The sequence below is a fragment of the Panicum virgatum genome, chromosome 3N (genome assembly GCF_016808335.1).
Source record: "Panicum virgatum strain AP13 chromosome 3N, P.virgatum_v5, whole genome shotgun sequence".
Classification (NCBI taxonomy): domain Eukaryota; kingdom Viridiplantae; phylum Streptophyta; class Magnoliopsida; order Poales; family Poaceae; genus Panicum; species Panicum virgatum.
This window is the reverse complement of record NC_053147.1, coordinates 31,617,278-31,640,535: the sequence shown is the minus strand read 5'-3', so window position 1 is coordinate 31,640,535 and position 23,258 is coordinate 31,617,278. Positions and strand designations below refer to the sequence as shown.

The 23,258-nt window shown below is 43.2% G+C and overlaps 3 protein-coding genes across 5 annotated transcripts; all 3 read right to left on the bottom strand.

Moving 5' to 3' along the window:
* Window positions 1-625: 625 nt before the first annotated feature.
* LOC120665704 lies at window positions 626-3,429 on the bottom strand. Its single transcript, XM_039945360.1, has 3 exons — window positions 3,130-3,429; window positions 1,202-1,276; window positions 626-1,096 (listed from the first exon to the last, which is right to left on the bottom strand). Exons 2-3 carry the CDS (start codon window positions 1,246-1,248, stop codon window positions 901-903), a joined length of 243 nt encoding a protein of 80 aa, XP_039801294.1. The 5' UTR covers window positions 1,249-1,276; window positions 3,130-3,429; the 3' UTR covers window positions 626-900.
* Window positions 3,430-4,145: 716 nt separating this feature from the next.
* On the bottom strand, window positions 4,146-7,549 carry LOC120665702 (probable serine/threonine-protein kinase PBL28). 3 transcript variants are annotated; one of them, XM_039945357.1, is made up of 8 exons: window positions 7,180-7,549; window positions 6,882-7,060; window positions 6,534-6,772; window positions 6,004-6,130; window positions 5,852-5,923; window positions 5,591-5,774; window positions 5,284-5,416; window positions 4,146-4,728 (listed from the first exon to the last, which is right to left on the bottom strand). In XM_039945357.1, exons 2-8 carry the CDS (start codon window positions 7,036-7,038, stop codon window positions 4,480-4,482), a joined length of 1,161 nt encoding a protein of 386 aa, XP_039801291.1. In that variant the 5' UTR covers window positions 7,039-7,060; window positions 7,180-7,549; the 3' UTR covers window positions 4,146-4,479. The 3 variants fall into 3 exon arrangements, with proteins under 3 accessions (XP_039801291.1, XP_039801292.1, XP_039801293.1); XM_039945358.1 differs by having other exon boundaries at window positions 4,475-4,750; window positions 7,180-7,471; XM_039945359.1 differs by having other exon boundaries at window positions 4,540-4,728; window positions 5,261-5,416; window positions 7,180-7,470.
* Window positions 7,550-15,618: 8,069 nt separating this feature from the next.
* Window positions 15,619-18,616, bottom strand: LOC120665701 (succinate dehydrogenase subunit 4, mitochondrial-like). The gene is made up of 3 exons (XM_039945356.1): window positions 18,383-18,616; window positions 16,452-16,553; window positions 15,619-16,356 (listed from the first exon to the last, which is right to left on the bottom strand). Exons 1-3 carry the CDS (start codon window positions 18,536-18,538, stop codon window positions 15,955-15,957), a joined length of 660 nt encoding a protein of 219 aa, XP_039801290.1. The 5' UTR covers window positions 18,539-18,616; the 3' UTR covers window positions 15,619-15,954.
* Between the last annotated feature and the right edge of the window lie 4,642 nt (window positions 18,617-23,258).

Sequence of the window (23,258 nt, the reverse complement as noted above, 5' to 3'; positions counted from 1 at the left end):
GTCTATGAATTCTCAAAAAGAAATATTCAGAGGTCTATGACCGAGTTCAAAGCAATGCCTTTTTTTTAAGAAGCAATGCCTTTTTTTTAAGAAGTAATGCACTTTTTATGGACCAGCAATGCTTGTTAAACCAACAAGACACCGACTTGGGCTGTTCAAGTTCAATTCAAACAAGATGGAAAGCACCCTCGTTTCAAAAAAAAGGAAACAAAAGGATGGAAAGCAGGTGAAATAACAGTCAGAGTGGAAAAATTAAAAAAAAATAAAGCACCCTCATTTCAAAAGAATAAGTTGAAATTTTTTAAAAAATAAAGCACTAAATTAGTGAACCTCCAACCTTGTGGTTAACCGCGACACGCTCTAACCAAGCTACTCCAGCAGTTTGATCAATAGGATTGTAAAAAACTTATTTCATTCTGTTACACCATGTGCAAAATCCAACCTCAGTGCATGAAGCCTTTGTAAATAACTAACTTCGCTGTTACCCTGAAGTGCGTAACTAACTACTAGCATAAAACATCCTAGAGTTGTGCACTTGAATCTTTGTGCAGCAACTACAGCAAGCAGTCTGGCTCACATTCAATATGCAAAGACAGCAATGATATGGACGAAAGGAAATTTGCAGTAGATAAGTATGGTGGAAAAAAATGCATTACACAGACAGACATCAAAGAGCACCTGCAGAGAGTTTCAGAGATTAGAACAATCTACAAAACTCTCGATAATCAAACCTTGTTCACAGCAACATGTCACACAGTCACAGATAGGAACATGAAGTATTCCACAGTTCCATGAATTCATCAAGGGAGAAAAAAAATCAACTATTGAATGGCAAAGGTTGCATCCAGCAATGGCATCCTATTATTTCAGATACTGCAGCTGAGAGTCATGAGGGGTATATTACTTCTTCCATTTATCAAAAGAAGTGCTGCCAAGATTTCTCTCAAGGGCCCAGTTCCTTCGCCAATTATCTACTGCTCTTTTTACTGTGGCCCTAGCCTCCAGGATCTCCACGTCTGTGAATTTGTGCTCCACAATTCCTATTGTACCTGGCTGGAGAACATGGATTACAGTCTCAACATCTTGCTCCACTTGCCTGAGAGAGAGCATCAAGAAAGCATATGAACTGGCAATTGCGGAAACACATAAACGGAGTATCTTTCATACATCAGCTTAGTGAAAATTTAAAGGTAAAGTGCACCTGATAAGTCGGGGTAGTCTTTGAGGTAACAATCTCAGGAAAGGCATCACGCTAAACTTCGTCTTAATTCAGATTCTTGTAATAAAAACAGAACGTCATTTCAGAAAGAATATTACCTGCCTGTGAATTATAAACATAGCACACCACAATTTGTCTTGGCACCATCATGAACTTATACAACTCAAAGCATAGCATATGATCCTTTTTCTTTCCATAAAAAAGAATAAAGTTCCCCAACATAGCAACTGAATCACATCCATTGAAGCTTATCTTAACAGACTTCAAATGCAATTCCCAAATCGAGAAACAGACAATATGCAATTTACTGTCAGAAGAACTCGGACAATCGGATAAAGGTACAATCTATTAACAGGGGCAGACCCAGCATTGGACATTGGTGCAGTGGGACCTAGGATTTTGACATAGGGTACGCCGCACCATCTTTTTCCTAGTACAATTCGGTATTATCCATTGTACAATTCGGAAATCAAGACACTTCGGTATACAAGTACAGAATAACATAATTAGTTCAAACATATTAAGTCAAAAATATGTACAAGAATGCGATGACGTTTGTCCGGACATAGGCCTTCAACAGGGGTCGGTATTGAGCCCTTATTTATTTGCTTTGGTGATGAATGAGGTCACAAGGGACATACAAGGTGATATCCCTTGGTGTATGCTCTTTGCTGATGATGTGGTGCTAGTGGATGAGAGTAGAGCAGGGGTAAATAAGAAGTTAGAGCTGTGGAGACGCACGTTAGAGTCAAAAGGGTTCAGATTTAGTAGGACCAAGACCGAGTACATGATGTGCGATTTCAGCGCATCTAGGCACGAGGGTGGTGACGTTAGTCTCGATGGGCAAGTGGTGGCCCATAAGGACACTTTTCGGTATTTAGGTTCGATGCTACAAAAAGATGGCGACATTGATGAAGATGTTAGACATAGAATCTCAGCTGGTTGGTTGAAATGGCGTCAAGCTTCTGGTGTCCTCTGTGACAGGAGGGTGCCACAAAAACTAAAAGGTAAGTTCTATAGTTAGTAGGTAATATATTGTAACTGGATTTAGATCCGAATACAGATAGTGTTGTTAGGGTTCGGGGTGCTCCGTCTCGCACAGCAGAAGGAAAGAGAAGGGGCGGGGGCATACCTAGTGGATGCCCGGCGCCGGCAAAGGACTGGGTGAAGACGTGATAAATGGCACCGCCGCTCGCCCAGCCGTCGCCGCCAGGGAAGGAAGAGCAAGGGAGGAGAGGGTTCGAGAGAAGGGAAAGGAGAGGAGATCTGAGGCCCTGAGCCGTGAGCCGTGCCTTCCATCAGTGCAACTCGCTTCTGCTGGGCCAATATAGGCCCTGTTTGGGGTAGCTGGAGCTTTTCTAAAAGCTGCTAGTCTGAGGAGCTCACCTGTTGGTCCAAAAAGCTGCTGGTCTGAGAATCTGCTGGCCTGATAAGCAAGCCTGTTTGGCAACCTAGCTTTTGGATGGCTGGCTGCTGAGCTGAGTGGAAAGTCTGAAATACCCTTTTGGTATAATGAATGCCTGATTACTTGTGAACCGTAATTATTTGTCTGAACAGCTTGGTTAATGCTATTTTATATTATTTTTTGATAGAGTAATATTGAATATTTTCATATAGAAACAAGGTATTAAATAGTAAAATTAGTTTATATAATCGTACTATTTCAATTGTTTCATTGAGCTTACACAAAAGCACATCTAAAACATGACTAGCATTTTCCAAGCCATACAAAATACCAAAAGGCTACTATTTACATCTATACTAACAAAATTACTCCAACAATAAGCAACATACAAGTACTCAGACCCATATTTCTACCTACGCTCATCCAATTTTCAGTCATGAACTAATCAAATCCAAACCCTAGGCATAAATCCCTAAAACTAGTGTGGGAAGAAATGTGTGCTTACCTTGGATGCGACATCCAAGATCGACGCAGCTGGGCCGCCGGCCGGAGAGAAGGTCGCGGGTGAGGCCGGAGCTGCGAGCCGCCGGAACAGCAAAATCCGTCGCTCCGGGGGGGGGGGGGGGCAGGTCCAGCAGGCCTGGGGCGCTGCGACGGAGACCAGGAGCCGCGGTGGGGCCTTCTCTTCCTGGATCTGGAGTCCGGATCGGGGGAGCAGCCTTGCGCCGGCCGCGCGACCTGAGCCTTGGGCGCTCTGGTCCGTCGCTTGGGAGGGGGCGGCGCGACACTCTCGGTGGCTCGGGGGGGGGGGGGGGGCGCAGCACGAGACAGGGGGCGAGGGGAAAATTTTCATTATACTGGCAGCTTGGCGGGCTACGCACACTTATACCAAAAACATTAACCTAAAATATTAATGAAAATATATTATTCGCTACTATATTCGAAGCAACATCGTATTAATGTATTGAGTTAAATCTAAAAACTATAGTAAAGCGCCATAGTAGTTTAGAATCTGAGAGCATGCCAATCTCAAGCATTTTAGTATAGAGGTACAGACAAATTTTTTTAGGAATTCGTTTTTTGTGTCAGTAGGTATAGTTTGATTACTTTAGTAGGGAAAAAAATTAGAAATGAATGAACAGTTCAAGTATATTTTGTGAGTTTACGGAGGGAAACCCAAAGCCAAAAAGCAGTAGAACTACCATGTGTGAATGTAGTATACAAAGTTTAGTTATTATTTTTATATGTAGGAAGTAGTTAAATATATTTTGTATTGTCAAATAATGGAAGGAAAATATTTTTTTAAAATAAAAAAGCTCACTTAATAGAACCGTGGAAAATATGTTTACCCAGACGGGCTGATATTCAGACATGTGCCCCTCAGAGCAATTGCAAGTCTTTGTACCAAGTTGATGAAAATTGTTCTATAGAACCGCATTGTACCACCATAGCGCTCTCTTACAAGGCTTAGGCGGCCAATATAGATATATGGCCATGAGCACTTCAGCAACACCAAATTAATAATTAGCACGGTAACTCCGAATTAGCCCTTTCATAGCTTAAAACACTGAAGGGCAATAAACAACTTGCCTGTTACATTGGAAATGAACAATCTGAAGATTACATACAATTCTTCTCCCAGGTGCCGAAAAGAAGAAGAAAAAGAGAGATACATACAGCTCTATTTCTTCTCACCCCTCCTACCAAACTATATCAACCATGACAAGCTTAAAAAATAACCATACATGGCATTTCGCAACAATGCAGAGCGAGCACAGCTTGGCAGAAACAAACAGCTGCTAGGCTCTTACAGGCAATCATCATGTCATCAAATAGCAGACATGAAATCAATCATTCACGACGTGAACAACTGGCTCCCTAGTGTGACGATGGCAGTTCCGTCGCCCATGAACGTCGTCATGGACATCTCCGTCTCCAGAATCCGGTCTAGCTCAGTCGCAACCAGCCTCATCCTTGGTCGCCGTCTTGATGATGGGTTCAGGCACTGGAAAGCAAGGCCGACAAGCTCCTTCATACCTTCTGATGTGAAGTTGCCACCAAATCTTGGGTCAATCAGTTCATTTGAACTGAAATGTGCTTCCATCTTTCAATGTGACAAGAAATGTCTGTCAGTGAGCAGTTAGTAAAAGAAATTTGCTTATTCACAAGAAACTGCAGCTCATTTTTTAAGTTGTTATTTTTCTCTGAAAGGTTATGTCTCAACTGAGCTAGAAAAACACAATATGGATAGGAGTTTCACTATTCAAGAAAAGAAATCCTAAGAGAATTTATGTGCTCCTGCAGCATGGTTTGTAATTCTCATGCTAAATAAGTATAAAAAAATGCTTTAATAAAACTGATATGTTACAGCTTTTTGGAAATTCCGTGGTCTAATTTCACAGTTAGGTACACTAAACGGTCACATTTTCCATTTTGTCAATGCAAAATGCATACATAGATACGCTAATTCCCTGCTAAGTTATCGACCACATGAAGAGAAGAATTTTTTCTTTCCCCAAGCAAAAATGTGAGCTTTTCATGGTTCCTTGACAGTTGACACATTAGAGAATGAGAATTTGCTGAAAACTATGAAACAAACAGCATGAGTTCAATAACTTCCTTTCTAGGCAACTTACAGCTACATGTCAGTAGAAATTACCCAGTGGGCCAGATATTCTCTGGATTCTGGAGGCATCAAGGAGGCTGCTTCCCTGCCAGTAATTAGCTCCAAAAGGAAAACTCCAAAGCTGTACACATCACTGCTTTCAGAGAACTGAGCCACCGATTGTACCCTGCATATAAGCATGCCCAATGGGTTAGATAAGAAAACGAAATCATTCCAAACTGCAAATATTCAACAGCATTACGAACTGATGGTACTAAAAGTACTGCTTGCACAGTGTACATCTTATTGTGAAGTGGCCTACATACTCTTTTTCTTAAGTTAATCTGGTAACTAAACTTACTCTGGGTCTTGGTAAACACTGCTACTGAACCCATGTGATGGGCCAGCATCGTCAGATCCTCTAAGTAACCTAACAAGTCCAGCATCAGCCACCTTTGCAATGAAATTTTCATCAACCAGCACATTGTTTGTCTTGAAGTTTTTGTGAATCAAAGGAGCATCACGACTGTGCAGATGGTTCAAACCTGGAACAGGATTGCACTCACATTAAGTTATTCAAGCCAGTAACCCAGAAAAGGGGCAAATCTCGCAGTTTTCATACCTTTAGCAGCCCCAATGGCTATTGAAAGCCTTTGTTTGAACTCAAGCCGTGTCGTGGAGCCTTTCCCGTTATCTGGTAAATAGTGTGAAGCTTCAGGGGTAGTAAGGCAAGGAAGGCTACAATTCTTTTTCCTAACAAGAGCAAAACATTACCATACAGATGGCCACAGACACTGCCATTGGGCAGGTACTCATAAACCAGCATTTGTAGACCCCCTTCTTGACAGTAACCAATGAGAGTTACAATGTTTCGGTGACGAATCTCTGAGAGACACCTAACCTGCATTTTGCAAGGGGCGACAGTACTACTAAGAACCAATTTTTAGGCAACGACAAATGCATTTATGTTGCTTGTGCTGCTAATTTGTGTCATTTATTAGACTAGAAAACAACAAAACTGATCATTTGGCAAAAAAGTGTTCCCTTACTACCCTAAATAAGGTGCAAATTAGTGCCAAAATCGAATTAACACAGTGCACCCAAACTTCCAAGTCAGATGAAAGAAAACTATTAACACTTGACAAACGATTATGACAAATGCACTTCAGAGACTAAGGCTAAGCAAGTACGAGTATGACAGAGTGCAGTTGAATCATTTCACCATTGTGTAATAATAAATCTCAAGAGAAATCTCCAATGCAGAACAGTGTCCCAAAAATCATATTTCAACCGACGTTTCTTACCTCATCAGCAAAATCCTGCCTCGCCGCCCCCACACGCCTCTTGATCGCGACAATCGTGCCATCAAGCAGCAGCCCCATGTACACCAAGCCGAAGCTCCCAGCGCCAACGATGTTGGCGTCGCTGAAGTTCTTGGTTGCCTGCACAAGCTCCTCCAGCGAGAATTGCCTCGCAACCTGACGCTCCGGCTCCGGCTCCGGCTCCGGCGCCAACGAGCTCCGGCCCCCCTTGCCCCACTCCACTGAGCATTGCATAGGCAGTCAGCACGGTGGAGAAAGAGAGAGAAAAAAACGATGTTTTGGCGGCACCGACGCCTATGGGGAATGCAAGAATTAACAGTCGCAATTCACCTAGCGTCGAAGGGTCGGATGAGCCGGTGTCGGAGTTGCGGTTACGGCGGGCCCTGCGCCGCGCCGCGCACCAGAGCGCGAGGAGCACGGCCGCCGCCGCGAGCAAGGTGGCGCCGCCGGCGGCAATGCCGACTACGAGGGCGATCGGCAATGACATCCGGATGCCCGTGACATCGAATCTGCAAGAGACAAAAAGGGGTAAGCTGCGCTGCACCTGATCAAGCAACCACCAAAAACATCTGGCATCGAAAGCCCCCGCACCCCTTTTCAACCCGGGTACCCACTGCCTCTGACCTACCCCCAAATCAGTGAGCGCTATAGCTCCGGCATTCATCAATGCAGCAGCAATCTTCCCCCAAATCGGCGCCTCGATTCGGCAATGCAGCTCGGTAGGGCAAGGAACCCAAGATCCCACGGTCAGGGAGGGGAGGAGGCACCAAGAAGATGGGAGCAGCAGCAGGCGAGAGGGTGGGGGAGGGGATATAGATGGAGGCTGTGGTGGTGGTGCGCGACGACTGCTCGTGGTGGCGCTGGTGTAGGGGGCAGCCTCCCACTCCCACTCCCACCCGCCCTCGTCCCCCCCACCACATGGCAACTGGGGCGGCAGATTGCGGGTGCCGCGGCCTTTTGTCAATGCGCCATGCCAATGCCATTCTTGCTTGCGCCATGGAATGGATTGGCCCCAGCCGCGCTGCCATGACCCCATGTGTGCGCGCGTGTCGGGGGGCGTGTGCGCCGCAGGGCCGTGCTCCGCGCGTTGGAGAGGGGGAGGAGGACTGGAGGAGGGGTCAGTCCTTGGCTGGTGGGGCCGGGGTGCCGCCGCGCCCGTGTGGGGCTACGCCTAGACTAGGGAGAGAGAGAGAGAGAGCATGGCTGTGGCTGCCGTGCGCCCGTGCCTGCAGTAGCAGTACTGGAATCTTTCTTTCACACTATCGTCCTGACTCCTGACCCTTGTCAAGTTGCGAAAACTTTTGCAATTTTTAATACTGTATCACTTTCATTTGTATTTAAAAATTATTATTCAATTATGAATTAACTAAATTCAAAAAATTCATCTCGCAAATTACAAACAAATTGTATAATTGGTTATTTTGTTTAATTATATTTAATATTTCATACATGTATTTAAAAATTCGATGGGATGAAAAATCTTATAAAATTTTAGAATTTTAGATGCAACTAAACAAGCCTCGTCCTCTGCTCGCCATGGTCTTCGGCCCCTACCTCTTGTGCAGCAGTACATTCTCTTTTTTTTTGAAAATTATGCAGCAATACATTCTAGGCTATGTTTGGTTGGAGTGTGGAAAAATTTTGATGAGAGAGAAACGATACTTTGACTACTAACTAGGGGTATTAAATAAAGCATAATTACAAAATTACTTCCACAACTGTGGTACTGTAGCAGTTGCTCTAGCTAACGAGGTCTTTGACCGCATGATTAGAGGATGATTGAGCGCGGTTACTGTAGCATCACTGTAGCCAATAATGATGAAACTTGGCTCATTAGATTCGTCTCGAAAAGTTACACCCATTCTAAAAAAGGTTTTGCAAATAAACTTCGTTTAGTACTTCATGCATGCATTCGTCTTTTTGTGCAAATGTTTTCATCCATTCATCCAAACACGGCCCTAGCCCAGCGCACAATATTATAGTAAGAGTGAAATAAATAAATCCACAAGACTAGTAGTACAGCACACACATATACATCGATATTGCATAGGAAATCGTCGTCTCATTTCTCGATGGCGCACGCATTACTGGTACAAGGAAAATCAGAGCGAGAACCGCACGGGGTGCTGATTTCGCCACGATCAGGATTAGCCAGCTCGGTTGAGATGGCCGAGGTCGAGCCCGGAAGAGGCGTCATCCAACGTAGCTGTTGTTCGCCGGAGTCCTGCTCCCGGATCGCTCCGCGCCGCCGTCCATCGGGGCCAGCAGTCATCATGTTTGGCTATTTATAGTTTCACGCCGTCACATTCCATATTTAATCAATAATTAAAAATACTAAATATAGACTTATTACAAATTTAATTTTATAAATCTAATTATACTATATTTTGACCAGTAAATAATTTATTAAATCTTAGTATTAGTCTATAATTTGATCACTAATTGCTATAGTAACTCTTTGCTAATTGTACATTAATTATACTTAACTTAACAGATTCATATAGAGTTCTTATTTATATAATTATTTTTTATTAATTTGATATCTGTTCTAAATTATAAGTCGTTCCAAAAATTTTGGAGAGTCAAAGTTTTTAAAGTTTGACTAAATTTACATAACAAAATAATAACATTTATGATATCAATTAAGTATCAATAGATTTTTTTATTAGTCATAATATTTCTATTTGATAATATAAATTTTTGTATTTCTCTCTATAATTTTAGTCAAACTTTGAAATGGTTTGACCCTCTAAAATTTTTAGAACGACATATAACTTGAAACATAGGGTATTTAATACGACGGCTACTTAATCAAACGATTCAAGGATGTCACTTGCAGGCTCAGAGCAGGTATTATAAAGCCAGCCAAGTGGGCGTTTTGCATGTCCACATTAGAAAAATCCGTGGCAGAAAGAGAAAAGGAGAGAGAAGATGAAGCGGGCGCTTGGTTCCTCGCCTGGCTGAATCGTGGCGCCCGAGGTGAAAACGCCCGCTCTTAGCCAGATGCGGGCGCAGAAGCTGCCGCTTTCCTTTCCTCCTTCCATCCCGTGTGTCTTAGCCACATGCGGGCGCATGTATGTTTTGTCAGACGTCGTTATGAATGGCATGGCCATAAAGTTGTAGACCACAGTGGATCGTATATGCATGCAAGTATTAAAGTATCTTTTAGCCAGCCTAAATGCCAAATCATATGAGCTGGCTAAATTGCAGGCGTTGTATGACATGGTAGTTCTTTTAGCCGGCAACAGAGCGTTATTATAAGTCTTGCTCTCAGACCAGGCACCAGACTAGGGCTCTGTTAAGTTGCATCCAAAATTCCAAAACTTTATAAGAGGAAGAAGTCCATTTGACCCCCTCAACTCTTCCTGGAGTCCAAGTTTCACCCCTCAAGTCTAAAACCGGGTACCCGACACCCCCGAACTCCTAAGACCGGCCAAACCACCCCCGCGAGCGGTTTCGTGGCCGGGCGCAGCCGCAGACTCCTTCCCCATCCCCTTCGCTCACACCACCAGTAGCATCATGCGGAAGGCGGGGAGGCGGAAGACGCGGACCGGCGCCGGCGCGGCGGAGGCCTTCGCGGGGGCCTCCACAGCCTTGGAGGCGGCCCCATTGGAGGACACGGCGGGGGACGGCTCCGGGGAGGCGGAAGGCGGAAGCCGACGCGGAAGGCGGGGACCGGCGCCGGCGCGGACTCAGCGGCGACCGCGGCGGAGGCCGTGGCGGAGGCCTTCGCGGGGGCCTCCATGGCCTTGGATGCGGCCCCGTTGAAGGACGCGGCGGGGGACGGCTCCGACTCTCGCTGCTCCAGCTGCGCCACCTCGACGGGCGCCTCCCCGGCGGCGCGCGCGAGGCCGCGGAGGCGAAGGCGGGGGCAAAGGAGGAGGAGGAGGAGGTGGGGCTTGGTGCCTGCCCGCATGTGCCTCAGGGTGGCGGGTGCAGGGGGAGAAGGTGGAGGTCGCCATGGCCATGGAGGGCGGGGCTCTCGAAAGGGAGGGAAGCGCGGGGACGGAGGAAGGTGTGGAAGTGGCCACCGACGAGAGGAAGCCAATGGAGGAGTGGGACTAGTCGCGGCAGAAGGACGACGGCGGCGGCAACAGCTTCATGGGCCTCTCGTCCACCATGGGGTCCCTGTCCTCCAAGATCAGGCGCGGATCGAGCTGGAGAAGGACCGAAGCCGGGAGGAGTCCGCGGCGGCAGCCGCCATGGACACGGAAATGAGGCTGCGGCGGCGCCCGGTTGAAGCTCCGCCTCCTTTGCCGGACGCGGGGAAGAGGGCGACGGCACGCGGTTGAAGCTTCACGGCGGCGCCCGGCCGCAAAACCGCTCGCGGGGGTGGTTTGGCCGGTCTTATGAGTTCGGGGGTGTCGGGTACCCGGTTTTAGACTTGAGGGGTGAAACTTGGACTCCAGGAAGAGTTGAGGGGGTCAAATAGACTTCTTCCTTTATAAGATTTCTGGTCACATTGAATTTTTCAACGCATGCATGAAGTATTAAATCTACACGAAATAAAAAACTAATTGTATAGTTTGCTTGTAAATCACGAGACGAATCTAATAAACCTAATTAATATATGACGGGACAATAATTACTAAATACAAATGAAAGTAATACAGTGTTTTACGTCCTAAAATTTTTGCAACTAAACACGGCGTAGCACCAGAGACGGCGAGGAGCAGGAAGAGCGAAGACGGTGGCGGACAGGCGGGCCCTACCGCGGCGCAACAGGGGTTGGCTTTGGGGGCTCGAAAAGCTCCTCTGTCTCTGTCGCGGCAAAAGGGGTGGGCCCGTGCTACAGCGCGTAGATCGACCCGACCTGTTTTTCTGCTAGATGGGGAACTGGGCCGGCTCTCTCTCTCATAAACTCAAAACCACAAGAAATAGCTTGTACCTTCGACCATGCTGGGCTAAATCACTAAAATACACATCGGTTTGTTACAGTTATATACTCTCTCCGTTCCAAAATAAACATAATTTTAGGACCAAATATGCAAATCAATGGTAGATGTAAAATTATCAAAATACCCAATATCTTTTGTGGTGAGTGAATGAGGTATTAGTTGTTTTTGTGAGAATATTTCGGAAACTGGTTTGTCTTTTGTGGTAGGTGAGGTCAAAATTAATATTTTTTGTGGGATAAATTTTGAACTTTAGAATTATATTTATTTTGAGACGGAGGGAGTAGCATCTTTTGAAAAATAGAGTCGAATATCAAACAAATCCATTCCACCCCATGAAGCATACTGGCATGAGTAGTGCGTAGATGGTTCCGGCAGGCACAAATGTGCAGTGGGGGGTCCTAGACAGAGTGCAGCGCCCAAGTTGCTGTATCCGAATAAAGGAAGCGGCCAAGAACAGGGTAGCAGCGGGCCCGCCCAGATCCATACTCCCCACAAGTAAGGATGGATCTAGACATCTGAATTCTTAGAACAAATTTAATATTTTAAAATAGATATGCTTAAAAGTTTATGCTAATCTTTTTTTATATTATCAAGCATATTATTACACATAAGAATAAAATTTTGTATAGATTTTTTATGTATTATTTGCTCCCTACAATTAAAAAGGTGAAAAAAGATTCGAATCCGTATCCGATCTGTATTCGAATTTTTATATCTATTATTTGAGAATATATATGATAAATTTGAGATTTAGTTTTTATGAATCTTTACAAGATCAATGTTAAATACAAGGCTATGAATTTACATAGTAAATTCTATATCTTATTTGTCCATAATTAAAGAAAAATGACTAAAAATATGACATTCGAATAAACATCTGAATCCATCCTTACCCACAAGGACCCAAAGTAAACTATGCTCGCACACCCACGCACCCCCGGATAAAAAAAATTCATGCATTCTTCTTTCCAACTTGCACTGTGCCCTCTTTGACCTCATACATTGGCCTGCACGTAACGTGTGATATCAGAGCAAGAGCAGTGCACATATTCTAATTCATCAGACACGTGTACATCATGGAAACAATCTAATTTTCTAAATGTAATGTTTTTTTTGCTTGAGTTACATGCATGTAATTTCTTTTTTTTTCAGGTCCAATCTCTCTCGAGGGAACAGAGACGCCCAAGTTGACCAAATAAGAAGCCAAGGCAGGGAGCAAGATTCAAGCAGTGGGAGGCCACATGCATGATGCTGTCATGGAGGCGAGAATCCAAGGGCGTTGCCTCTCTGCAGAGACACTCATCACAAAGGGCCAAACGTCCAGCCTGTTTGCATCCAAAACTGCAGGTGTGGGAGGAGGGATCTGTATTAGTAACAGGATCTGGCAATCACATGGAAGCAGGACTAGACAATTTGAGAGAGCATTGTTTTGCAAAAAAAAAAAAAGAGTAGAGAGTGCATTAGGCCGTGTTTGTTTCAGCTCGGACTGTGAGCTATAGGTTTAGGATCACAAGCTAAACACAAACAAGCAGCTTCTCGTCCCGAAACAACTATAACAACAATCCAAGTGCCAGACTGTTACAATCACAAAGAAGCCTTACTACTAGATGGGTAGCTGTTTACCTGATGTGACATTCGGAGCTTTTGCTTTTCTTCCTGATCATAAATAAAAAAAACTTTTCGGGTGTAAAATCATCAACTTTATATACAGACGTGAGGAAAGAATTTTTCCTCATTGAGTGTGATACTGAATCCTACCCCTTGTTTAGTTCCCTTTAAAATTCCAAAACTTTACAAGATTCAACATCACATCGAATCTTTGAACGCATGTATGAAGTATTAAATGTAGCTAAATAAAATAACTAATTACACAGTTTGTCTATAATTTGCGAGACGAATGTTTTAAATCTAGTTAACTCATGATCGGACAATAATTATCAAATACAAATGAAAATACTACAATACTTTACTGCTATCCTTTTACGCATCTAAACTAGGGCCCAGTGACTTTTGGTATTCATTGCAGAAAGTAATGTGATCAGTTCATGGCAATTAAATGCCAAAAGTGTGTCAACATTAAAAAGGGAAATAGCACACGCACCTGCTGATGCAGCATTGATTGCAAATTATTTGCTGAAAACAAGAAGCTCTTAAGAATCTGAAAGAGCCAAATCAGCCTTGAATGCAGCAGGCCCCATTGAGCAAATAATACAAACTTTGACCAATAGTTAGAGGTACTAAATAAAGTCAGTTTATAAAACTAACTTTACAGTCCCCACGGAGATAAATTTAATAAGGTCTTTGACTGCTCGATTAGAGGTTGATTTGATTACTGTAACATTACTGTAGTCAATTATCAATTAATTATTATCATTAGATTCGTCGCGAAAAATTACACTCATCCGTGAAAAGATTTTGCAAATAAATTTTATTTAATACTCTATACATACAAGAATTTTTTTACAATGCAGTAGCGCAAGGGAACCAAGCAAGCCCAATGAGCAGAAAGGGAGAGAGAAAACAAGAGATGAGGGAAGAAACACACATGATATATGAACTGGTGGTGAGTTGTAATGGCAAGGAATCCAACAAAAGGTGAGCAGTCTGGGAATCCTAGCCATGGCTGTGTTTAGATCCCTGGAAAAGTGGGAGAAAAAATCACATCGGACACTATAGCACATTGTAGCATTTTTCGTTTGTTTGTGGTAAATATTGTCCTACCATTACCTAACTAGGCTCAAAAGATTCGTCTCGCAACGTACATTAAAACTATGCAATTAGTTTTTTTATTTATCTATATTTAGTACTCTATGCATGGGTCATTTACTATATTTAATGTTTCGATGTGACGGAGATGTGATGGAAAATTTGGATTTGGGGGGTTGGGGCATCTAAACACACCCCATATCTACTTTTCCCTGTAATGGCAGGCCCAGGGCAGGGCCATTCATCACTACATGTCTTTTGCCGCTGCCACATCTTCATTGGCCCTCACCGACCGGTCCTGCACTGCATTGCAAGGCTGCAGCTGCAACCTGCAAGCATCCCTCCCCCGCTCCCCTGCAGGCTGCAGCGTCTTGCAGTCTTGGCCCTCGGGCTCAGCTCACCAAACCAAGCCATGATGTGAGATCTGAAGAAACATTCCATTCAAAAAGATGTAAAACATAATCAAATACAGAAGAGATTTTTTTGAAGGGATAATACAGAGAGATTAGAAGTGAAAAAACAGAGCCAAACCCAAGAAACCCAAAACAGAGATTGGAAGAGATAGCACCCAGCTTTTCATCTCCCAGTAACAATGGGGCACATACCAGTGACCCGTAGTTACTGATCCTGCCATTCACACACAGAGAGTCACACTGCGTCACTGCGAGTGCGCGCGCGCAGCTGGGGTCAGCCACAGCCAGTGTATGCAGAGACAGCTAGATATGTGTACCCACACCACGCCCACCCTTTCCTGGCGCAGCTGCTGCCTGTGCCTGTGCTGCTGCGCTGAGCTGGGGCAGTGCCAGCGCCCACCTCAGGCAGGGCTGTTCCCGCGCGCAGCCGGTGGCCTCCGGTCGTCACAGAGCATGTGCGCCCGGCAGCCGATGGCGTCCCATCCCATGTAAACGCCCAGCCGGCCGGCGGTCGGCAATTCAGTGCCGCAGAGCTGGAGGTGCCACACACGCCACACGCCAATTGTTGCCCACAAGTCACAAGCACAAACCACAAGGCTGCTGCTGCTGCAGTGCTGCTGCATGCTGCAGCAGAGGATGCGTAGCGCACAGAACCACAGATACACTCGCCTGGCCGTCTCGGTATGGCTGCTTTGGCGATGACACGCGCACAGGATCCTCAATTCGGGCAGCAAGACCGGCACGGCTTCAGAACGCAAGGCAAGTGCGTAAATTACCCAAGGTGGCAGATGATACAGCAGCTTAGAGGGGATGCTGAGCCCCATCATACCTGACAACAATCGACACACGCTCACCGTGGTTTCAACTTTCAACAGGTGCGAGGGCATTCCAGCCAACGCATACAAGCATTCACCATGAACTGTCAATCTTTTTGCATCACCCTACACAACACAGCGTGTTCACTGAGCAAATGAGGCGCAAACAGATTGCTCTTCCAGCAATAAAACAGCAGGACTCTCTACTACGACGACGATAAGCATGCATGGGGGGTTGGAGCATAAACCGTTGCAACTTAATGACAGGCTTAGCACATGACATTTATACCATTATTACAAAGGCACACTGGCCTTGTTGTCTGATCAGGGATATCATCTGATTGGTCTCTAATCAACCCCTTTCGATCAAAAAAAAAAGACATAAAAAAGAGCAAGTTGCAGCAGCAAAACAGATGTGGAAGTTCATCAAAGAGTACACAAGAACCAGCGCTCCCGAAGCAAGTTCAAGGAGAAAAGAAGAACACAGGCTCCAGACTTCATCCATCATCGTTATTCCCTCGGTGTACAGATGAGTGCATTGTGGGTCCATCGAGAAACTAAACAAGCAAGCTCAGAACAAATTGAAGTACACGATGGTGTCCTTCGCCATCACCAGCAGAAGCAGCTTGAAGTATATCAAAGACCACTTTCTTGTGATATCATGGTGCACGTAGTCCAGAAGGATCTCCTTGTGGAACATGTACACTTGATGGAACACCGCGCCGACCAGGAGAGAGGTGCTTATGCTGTTTTTGGAGACGAGAAGCAGAGCTGGGATCATGTAAAATGTGACTTGGGTTGCTATCTCCGATCGCCTCACTTTTGAGCTCTCAATTGTTAAGGGGCTGCTTCTAGGTTTAGCGATAGCTGCTTCTAGCGGGCTGAAGGCCACAACCTTTGGTGTCGCTCCCTCGCTTGATTTCTGTGCACTCGATTGTTTCAATTCAGCACCTGACTTGTTTATCTCTGGGATCTGTCAGATTTGCAAACATCATCAAATTCATGAACATCTAGCCCAGGGTGGCAGACTAAGTGACAAATCGAGGACTAGTCTAGGAAGTGACAAACCTGTGACTTCTGCATAGGGGATCCATTGGATGCTACAGAGGAAAACCAACGAGGGAAAAAATGTGCTTCACTGAGGCGAGATGTTGGTTCAAATCCCAGAACCTGTGTGCATATACATGCCAGAAATAAAAATTAGATCACTATAGGCTTTCATTCTTCTGAACAAAAGGACGTATAATCAACTGCAAACCACAACCTTTCAAACCTTCAACCAGACTATTAAAAAGGTTACAAGTTTCCCTTACTCAGCAAAATAAATATAGCAATTGTTTTTTCTTTAAAAGAGTATGGATACATATAAGAGTAAAGATATTCTCAAAAATAAGAGGTCAAGCAACAAACTAGAAATAACTTAAAATTGTAGGGCAGTAGATTAACTCTTAGCTTGCATCAAGTATTGTATATTTAGATTACCATCATCTGAAAATAAGGTTACACAGAGTAATAAAGTGACAGTTTGATGAGGCAAGAAGACTGCATTTTAATGTGTTGTGGCAGAGGTCCTAGAGGCATCACAGTGTAGTCAGTTTTTATTTTTTTTTCTTCGGACATCAGGCAAACACCAATGAACACCCTCTTAGTAGTTAAGTACACACAAGCAGGTGACAATCAAAATGTGACTAAATAGCGAATACTTATGTTTATCCATGTCATCCCTCAGAACTATTCATTATAAATTTACAGTCCTTTGGACAATCAATTACTGAAAAATACATACTGCGGTGTGATGCTGGTGCCAAGGACCTGCCGGCTGTGTAGAGATATATCATTGTGTTCATGAGGCAACCTGGGCTGCTTCCTTCTTATCATTAGCTGTGACACTCATGTTCCAGAAGATATATGGTTCTGTGAGTGTTGAGTTTGTGTGCATGTGAGCATGGGTAAATTGTGTGTGTGTGTGTGTGTGTTGGGGGGGGGGGGGGGGGGGGGCTCTTCTTTAATGAAATGAAATGCAGATCTCTAGCGTGTTCAAGAAACAAATGCAATCCTTGATGCCCATGCATCATGGTACAAGAATGTCAACTGCTGACTGCATTTTGTTGGATTAATGTGCAGATCCATGTTGTTTGCACATTATATCCGAATAAGAGCTAAGGAATAGCAGAGTGTCACTTTAAGGGTGTTTAAAACAGTTTGTGCCAAACTGGCTGTATGGGGCAAGGCAGATGAACTGAAGTAAAAGACTTAATGTAGCTTATTTGTGCCATCTAGCCGGTTTGGCACAAACAGGTTCGAACACCCCTAATATTTGAACCTAATTGCTGCACTTGATGTACTCAAAGTAGATGACAGCTCTATGACCACCAGACATCAACTAGGATTGACTTGCTAAATATGGCACTGCCTCCACTCTAAGAAAAAGCTTTGGAAGCATGATCCTGAACCATGCGACTATGTCACAACTCCATTGTGCAAAACTGTGAGATATTGTTCCTCATCAAAGCAGACAACACCAAGCTGCAGCAGTATTTCCTCATGTTAAATCAATTAGCTTCCGCGGAAGAAGAACAAATGGAAGATATAAGTATTATACTCATACCCATTTCTAAAATTATCAACTCATCATTAAGACTTGTATAGTCAATGCAATATTCCAAGGATTAGTGGTCACTACTGCTACTGCATACTGAATATGAAAGCTTTTGCACATATAAAAGTAAGCCTGCCCACAATCGTCTAGGTTGCATCTTTACCATGGAAATCCGGCAGCTGGTCAATCAACAGGGACACGGCCCTAACATGCAAGTCAATCCGGTACCAAAGCAAAACAGATGCGAATCGAAAGACGAGGGTTGTATTAGGCACCCCAACGATCTAGATCATCAATCACACGGCAGCGGATCAGACCAAGCGCGCACGCGACGAGCCGATGCGGCGATCTGCGTATAGGTCGCACAGGGCAAGAGGGGGGAACGGGGAGATTAACGAACCTTGCCGAGCCCATGCGGCGACGGGGCGCCCGGGTAGCGGGACAGGGACGACAGAGCGCGGGTCCCGGCGAGGGGCAGCGCGGCATCGGCGGCAGCGCGGGTGAGGGCGGCGGCGAGGGGCAGGGCCTTGGATCGGGCCAGGATCCGCGACGCCATGGCGAGAGGTTCGGTTGGAGAGAAGGCGGCGGTGGTGGGGAGAAGAAGCGCACACGGGCACACGGCACGGCCGCACGGGATCATTCGTCCCGTGCACACGAGACCACATGATGGGCCCGGCCCAGCCCGGCCCGTCTTAGTCTTACCTCGTGCTTTGGGCTGGGCCCAAGATACCCTCTCTCAAAAAAAAGAGGAAGGCATCATATATTTATATTTCACTTTTTCCGAAGAACTTTTTTCATTCATTTAAAATAATTACAAAATTTAAGGGTCCACCAATTGTAATTTTTACATTAAAAATAAAATACTATAACTATGATTATTTTATCTTTACATCATAGTATATATAAATGACAAGAGATACGGGAATCACATATAAACCTACAATCCTCAAATCAAACAAATAAAAACTGAGCCAAACTTATATTCTATCATGTATCTTTAAAAAATTTGCGCATTGCATCCAAATGGCAATCAATAAATATCAAGCCATCATACAAGTATATGTTTTTGGTTTGCCATTCTCAAAAGGGGACAGGAACTACAACCACCATAAGTCCATCTTCAGATGCATAATCTTAAATATTGTCATCATTTTGGTAATCCATGAATTCTACTTTCTGGCTTGAAATTCATAATCTCAATAATTCCTTAGATATGTCTCCGTCTCGAATTCAGAGAGCACCTCTGCACCTGTAGCTCCTCCGTCTGGAACAGTGAATCAGATTGCAAGGACGGAGGGCGCGAGGTACATGGCAGCGTGGAGGAGGCTGACGAACGCGACAGCGGCGTTGTCGGTGATGCCGCGGATGGCAGAGCGGGCGGCCAGCGGTGATTTTCGCCGTGTCCGGCGGGCGGCGGTGATGGTGATGCACGCACGCTGCTGCTACCCTAGCCTTGCTAAAGTGATAATCTCAGAGTATTACCTTGTGCTAATCCCATCTGCTAATCACCCCTTTTGCCTGCCCTGCGCTCAGCTCCAAGACAGACAGAATCCGCGCCTGTCCATAGCGATCCGTGCATCGCTGCAAGCAACATGCCGGTGGCTGGATCCATCGATCGGCCTCATCAGGGACGAACCGCTCATGCCCGTTGCTTGCTTCTCTTCCAAATCAATCAATCTCCTCACGGTTTATCACGATGCTTATTCGTCCCTAATTTGGGAGAGAAGCAAGGAACGGGTCGACAGTTCATCGGGAGAGAAGCAAGCAAGCAACGGGCGTTGGATTGGATTGAGATGCCATGAACTGCTACAATCCAATCCAATCCGCACAGCGCAGGCTCTTTGGATGTTAGGGCGGGTAGGATTGGTGCCGGTGAAAAAAAAACAATCAGTTTGAGGGAGAAACATTCTCTTGTGATTTTTACGGGTCTCCACCCCTTCTCACCTCCCTTAACCCTTACACGTGGGACCAATGTGAGGGGTAAGGCGGACCCGATTTGAGTAACAAATGTTTTTAATTGTTTTCGATCTTTATAGTATAGATTAGAGAAGATGTACGTGCCACAGACACGTATTTATTTTTTCTTACATCAAACAATTATATTATTTATTTTCTTTATAAAATAATACACATATTTCTTTTTTCTTTCATAAAACAATGATGTCAATTAATATTCTTCCAAAACCACCAAGCAACAATGCTATTTATTTTTCTTCTAAAAATAATACACATCTTCCTTTTCCTTCCATAAACAATAATATCAATTATTATCCTTTCAAAAGGACAAATGAGAATTATGGGTCAATGTATGTGCAAAGAAAAGTATGTGTATGCTAAAGAAAATTAATATGTAAGTACACGAGGTGGGTATAAGAAATTGCTAGTGTAAAAAGTCATAGGATTTTAGTAAAAAACATTAACGAAACCAATCTCCCCTTCCCTTTCGTCAAACCTTTTGGCCTGACAAGTGGGGCCTCCGTGAGGGATACGACGGACCTAATATTGGTGAGAAAAGACTTCAATTGTTTCAATTTTTATAGTATAGAAAAATATTTATGATTTTAAGGTCAGTTTAAAATGTCTTACCATTTAATGTACTTCAAAAACGTCTTCTAAAGGCAAAGATATTTAGAGTATGTTGTTTGTTGGGATACACTAAGAGTGAAAGGTGCAAGGGTCCTTAACTTTTCACGGGTTCCCATCTATAAACTCTCAAAATAAAGATGCGAATCTTCGCTTAAAATGTCTAAGGACCCAAATCATTGTTTTGATGGTTAAAGACCTGTATGAGAACTATTAAAGTTTCGGTATCCATATGCATTATTTCACTCATTTGGTAATATTCTAGTAGGCAACACTAATTGTAAAAGATAAAATGTTATTCCCTCCGTCCTATCTATATCTATACACTATAAAAGTTGAAACAATTAAAAATATTTCTCACCAAAATTAGACCCACCGTATTCCTCATGGAGGCCCCACTTGTCAGGCCAAAAGGCTTGACAAAAGGGAGGAGAAGATTAGTTTCGTCAATGTTTTCCGTCAAAATCATATTACTTTTTACACCAGTAATTTCTTATTCCCATCTCTTGTACCCACATATTACTTTATTTTAACATACACATACTTTTCTTTGCACATACATTGACCAATAATTCACGTCATTTTTTCTTTTAGAAGGGATAATAATTGACATCAATGCTTATGGAAGGAAAAGAAAGACGTGTATTATTTTTAGAAGAAAAATAAATGGCATTGTTGGTTGATGGTTTTTGGATTCGTCAATATTTTCCGCCAAAATCCTATTACTTTTTACACCAGCAATTTTCTATACCCACCTCTTATACCCACATATTACTTTCTTTTAGCATACACATACTTTCCTTGCACATACATTGACCCATAATTCATGTTATTTTTTCTTTTGGAAGGATAATAATTGACATTATTGTTTATGGAAGAAAATGAAAGACGTGTATTAACATATTACTTTCCTTTAGTATACACATATTTTCCTTTGCACATACGTTAACCTATAATTCACGTCATTTTTCTTTTGGAATGATAATAATTGACCTCATTGTTTATGGAAGGAAAAGAAAGACGTGTATTATTTTTAGAAGAAAAATAAATAGCATTGTTGTTTGATGGTTTTGGAATGTTATTAATTGATATCATTGTTTTATGGAAGGAAAAGAAAGATGTGTGTTATTTTTGAAAAGAAAATAAATAACATCATTGCTTGATGGAAGAAAAATTAAATACGTGTCTGTGGCAGGTACATCTTCCCTAGTAAAATATAAGACACTAAAGCATTCAAAATTTATACCCAAATATAAGGAATCCTCCTAGGATATTTTGAGAATTAATATTTTCCATTGGTTGGGGGAGAATAAATGACTGCAAATTGCTTCATTTTTTGTAAGTCTATCTAACAGCCTGTCCTAAAATTAGGAAAATGGCAACCAAACAAGACATTAGGACGTCCTTTATTTCAGGGTGGAGGGAGTACTCTCAGGCCATATATGTAGATCTACCAAAATACATGGCAAGCTACCTAACATAAACATATTGGAACGTGGTGATAGAATTCAAGACTATGGAGAGGGGATGCGGAAAAAGAAAGAAATTCCAAAGCTTACACTAGAGTTGGTACAAAAATGAAAAAGGAAACATGATGGTACATTACATTATACACTAGAGGTAACTAGGCAAGGGTGTGGCCAGGACGTTATGTAATGACTAGGCAAGCAAGAGCGGTATGCTCAAAGATTGAGGAGAGAACGGAATACAATAGAGGGAATGAGAAAGTCTTTGGTCACTCGGTTCAGATGTAGTGGATGAAATTTGTTTGGCCATCTCTTTTGTTTTCATATGCATAATAAAAAGCATAGTTTATTTTTCCACTTTTATAAACTTTGTGTTTCTATCATATCATTCAGTTGTTTCTATCATATCATTCAGTTTCACAATAAGAACATAATGTTCGTTATTAAAAACATGTGAGGGTTACAACACTAAATAAAAGATTCTTTGGACATAAAGGTAATATAAAAAATATAAGAAGAAATATGAGAGATATGAACACTAAAGAATTCATAAAGCACAAAACAATCACAAAACAACCACTTGAGCTTGTATAACTTCGCTTTTGCCATAGTTTGACTTTCTAGATCTTGGGACTTCCAATATTTCTTATATTCTTGAGCACTTCCAACTTGAGCTAGTGACTTAGAAATTTCCATGATCAATAATGCTTGTCTTGATCTCTAAGCCACTCAGCCATATGATTCAATAATGATTTGCTTGTCTTGATCTCTAAGCCACTCAGCCATATGATTCAATAATGATTTGATGCTTCAAAATCCTTCAAGTACTAGCTACTTCACCCTTGCAAAAATCACATGATCCAAGTCGTTACTTGATCACACTTCGGTTAGTACCTCGTTGCATAGTTACTTGCTTGATTCCTTCATCCTATCTTGCCTTCATTGAGCTTATCTTTACTTTACCACCAACAATGAATAACCAATTATAAATTTATGTCTTCATATGCTTGTCTTTCTTTGCAATCATTCTTTGATAAATAGCTTCCCATTATGCCAAGCCATGGATAGAAACCATCATTGTCATGCACGAATACTTGTTTCTATTTTTCTTCAGACATTGCTTGACATTCATCAATATGTTCCTTTATTTGATTGCATATCACATGAGCCAATATCATTAATTGATTTACAAATAAACTCCTACCCAACAATTTTTTAACAAACATG

Excerpts from the sequence above, each read along its gene's own strand:
- LOC120665704 (XM_039945360.1), bottom strand. The coding sequence starts at position 1,248 with ATGCCTTTCCTGAGATTGTTACCTCAAAGACTACCCCGACTTATCAG. Across the intron at positions 1,097-1,201 it reads AGACTACCCCGACTTATCAG|GCAAGTGGAGCAAGATGTTG; the intron begins GTGCACTTTACC and ends GCTCTCTCTCAG.
- LOC120665702 (XM_039945357.1), bottom strand. The coding sequence starts at position 7,038 with ATGTCATTGCCGATCGCCCTCGTAGTCGGCATTGCCGCCGGCGGCGCC. Across the intron at positions 6,131-6,533 it reads GGCAGGATTTTGCTGATGAG|GTTAGGTGTCTCTCAGAGAT; the intron begins GTAAGAAACGTC and ends TGCAAAATGCAG. Across the intron at positions 5,775-5,851 it reads AGCCATTGGGGCTGCTAAAG|GTTTGAACCATCTGCACAGT; the intron begins GTATGAAAACTG and ends ATCCTGTTCCAG.
- LOC120665701 (XM_039945356.1), bottom strand. The coding sequence starts at position 18,538 with ATGGCGTCGCGGATCCTGGCCCGATCCAAGGCCCTGCCCCTCGCCGCC. Across the intron at positions 16,554-18,382 it reads CGCCGCATGGGCTCGGCAAG|GTTCTGGGATTTGAACCAAC; the intron begins GTTCGTTAATCT and ends ATATGCACACAG. Across the intron at positions 16,357-16,451 it reads CCCCTATGCAGAAGTCACAG|ATCCCAGAGATAAACAAGTC; the intron begins GTTTGTCACTTC and ends CAAATCTGACAG.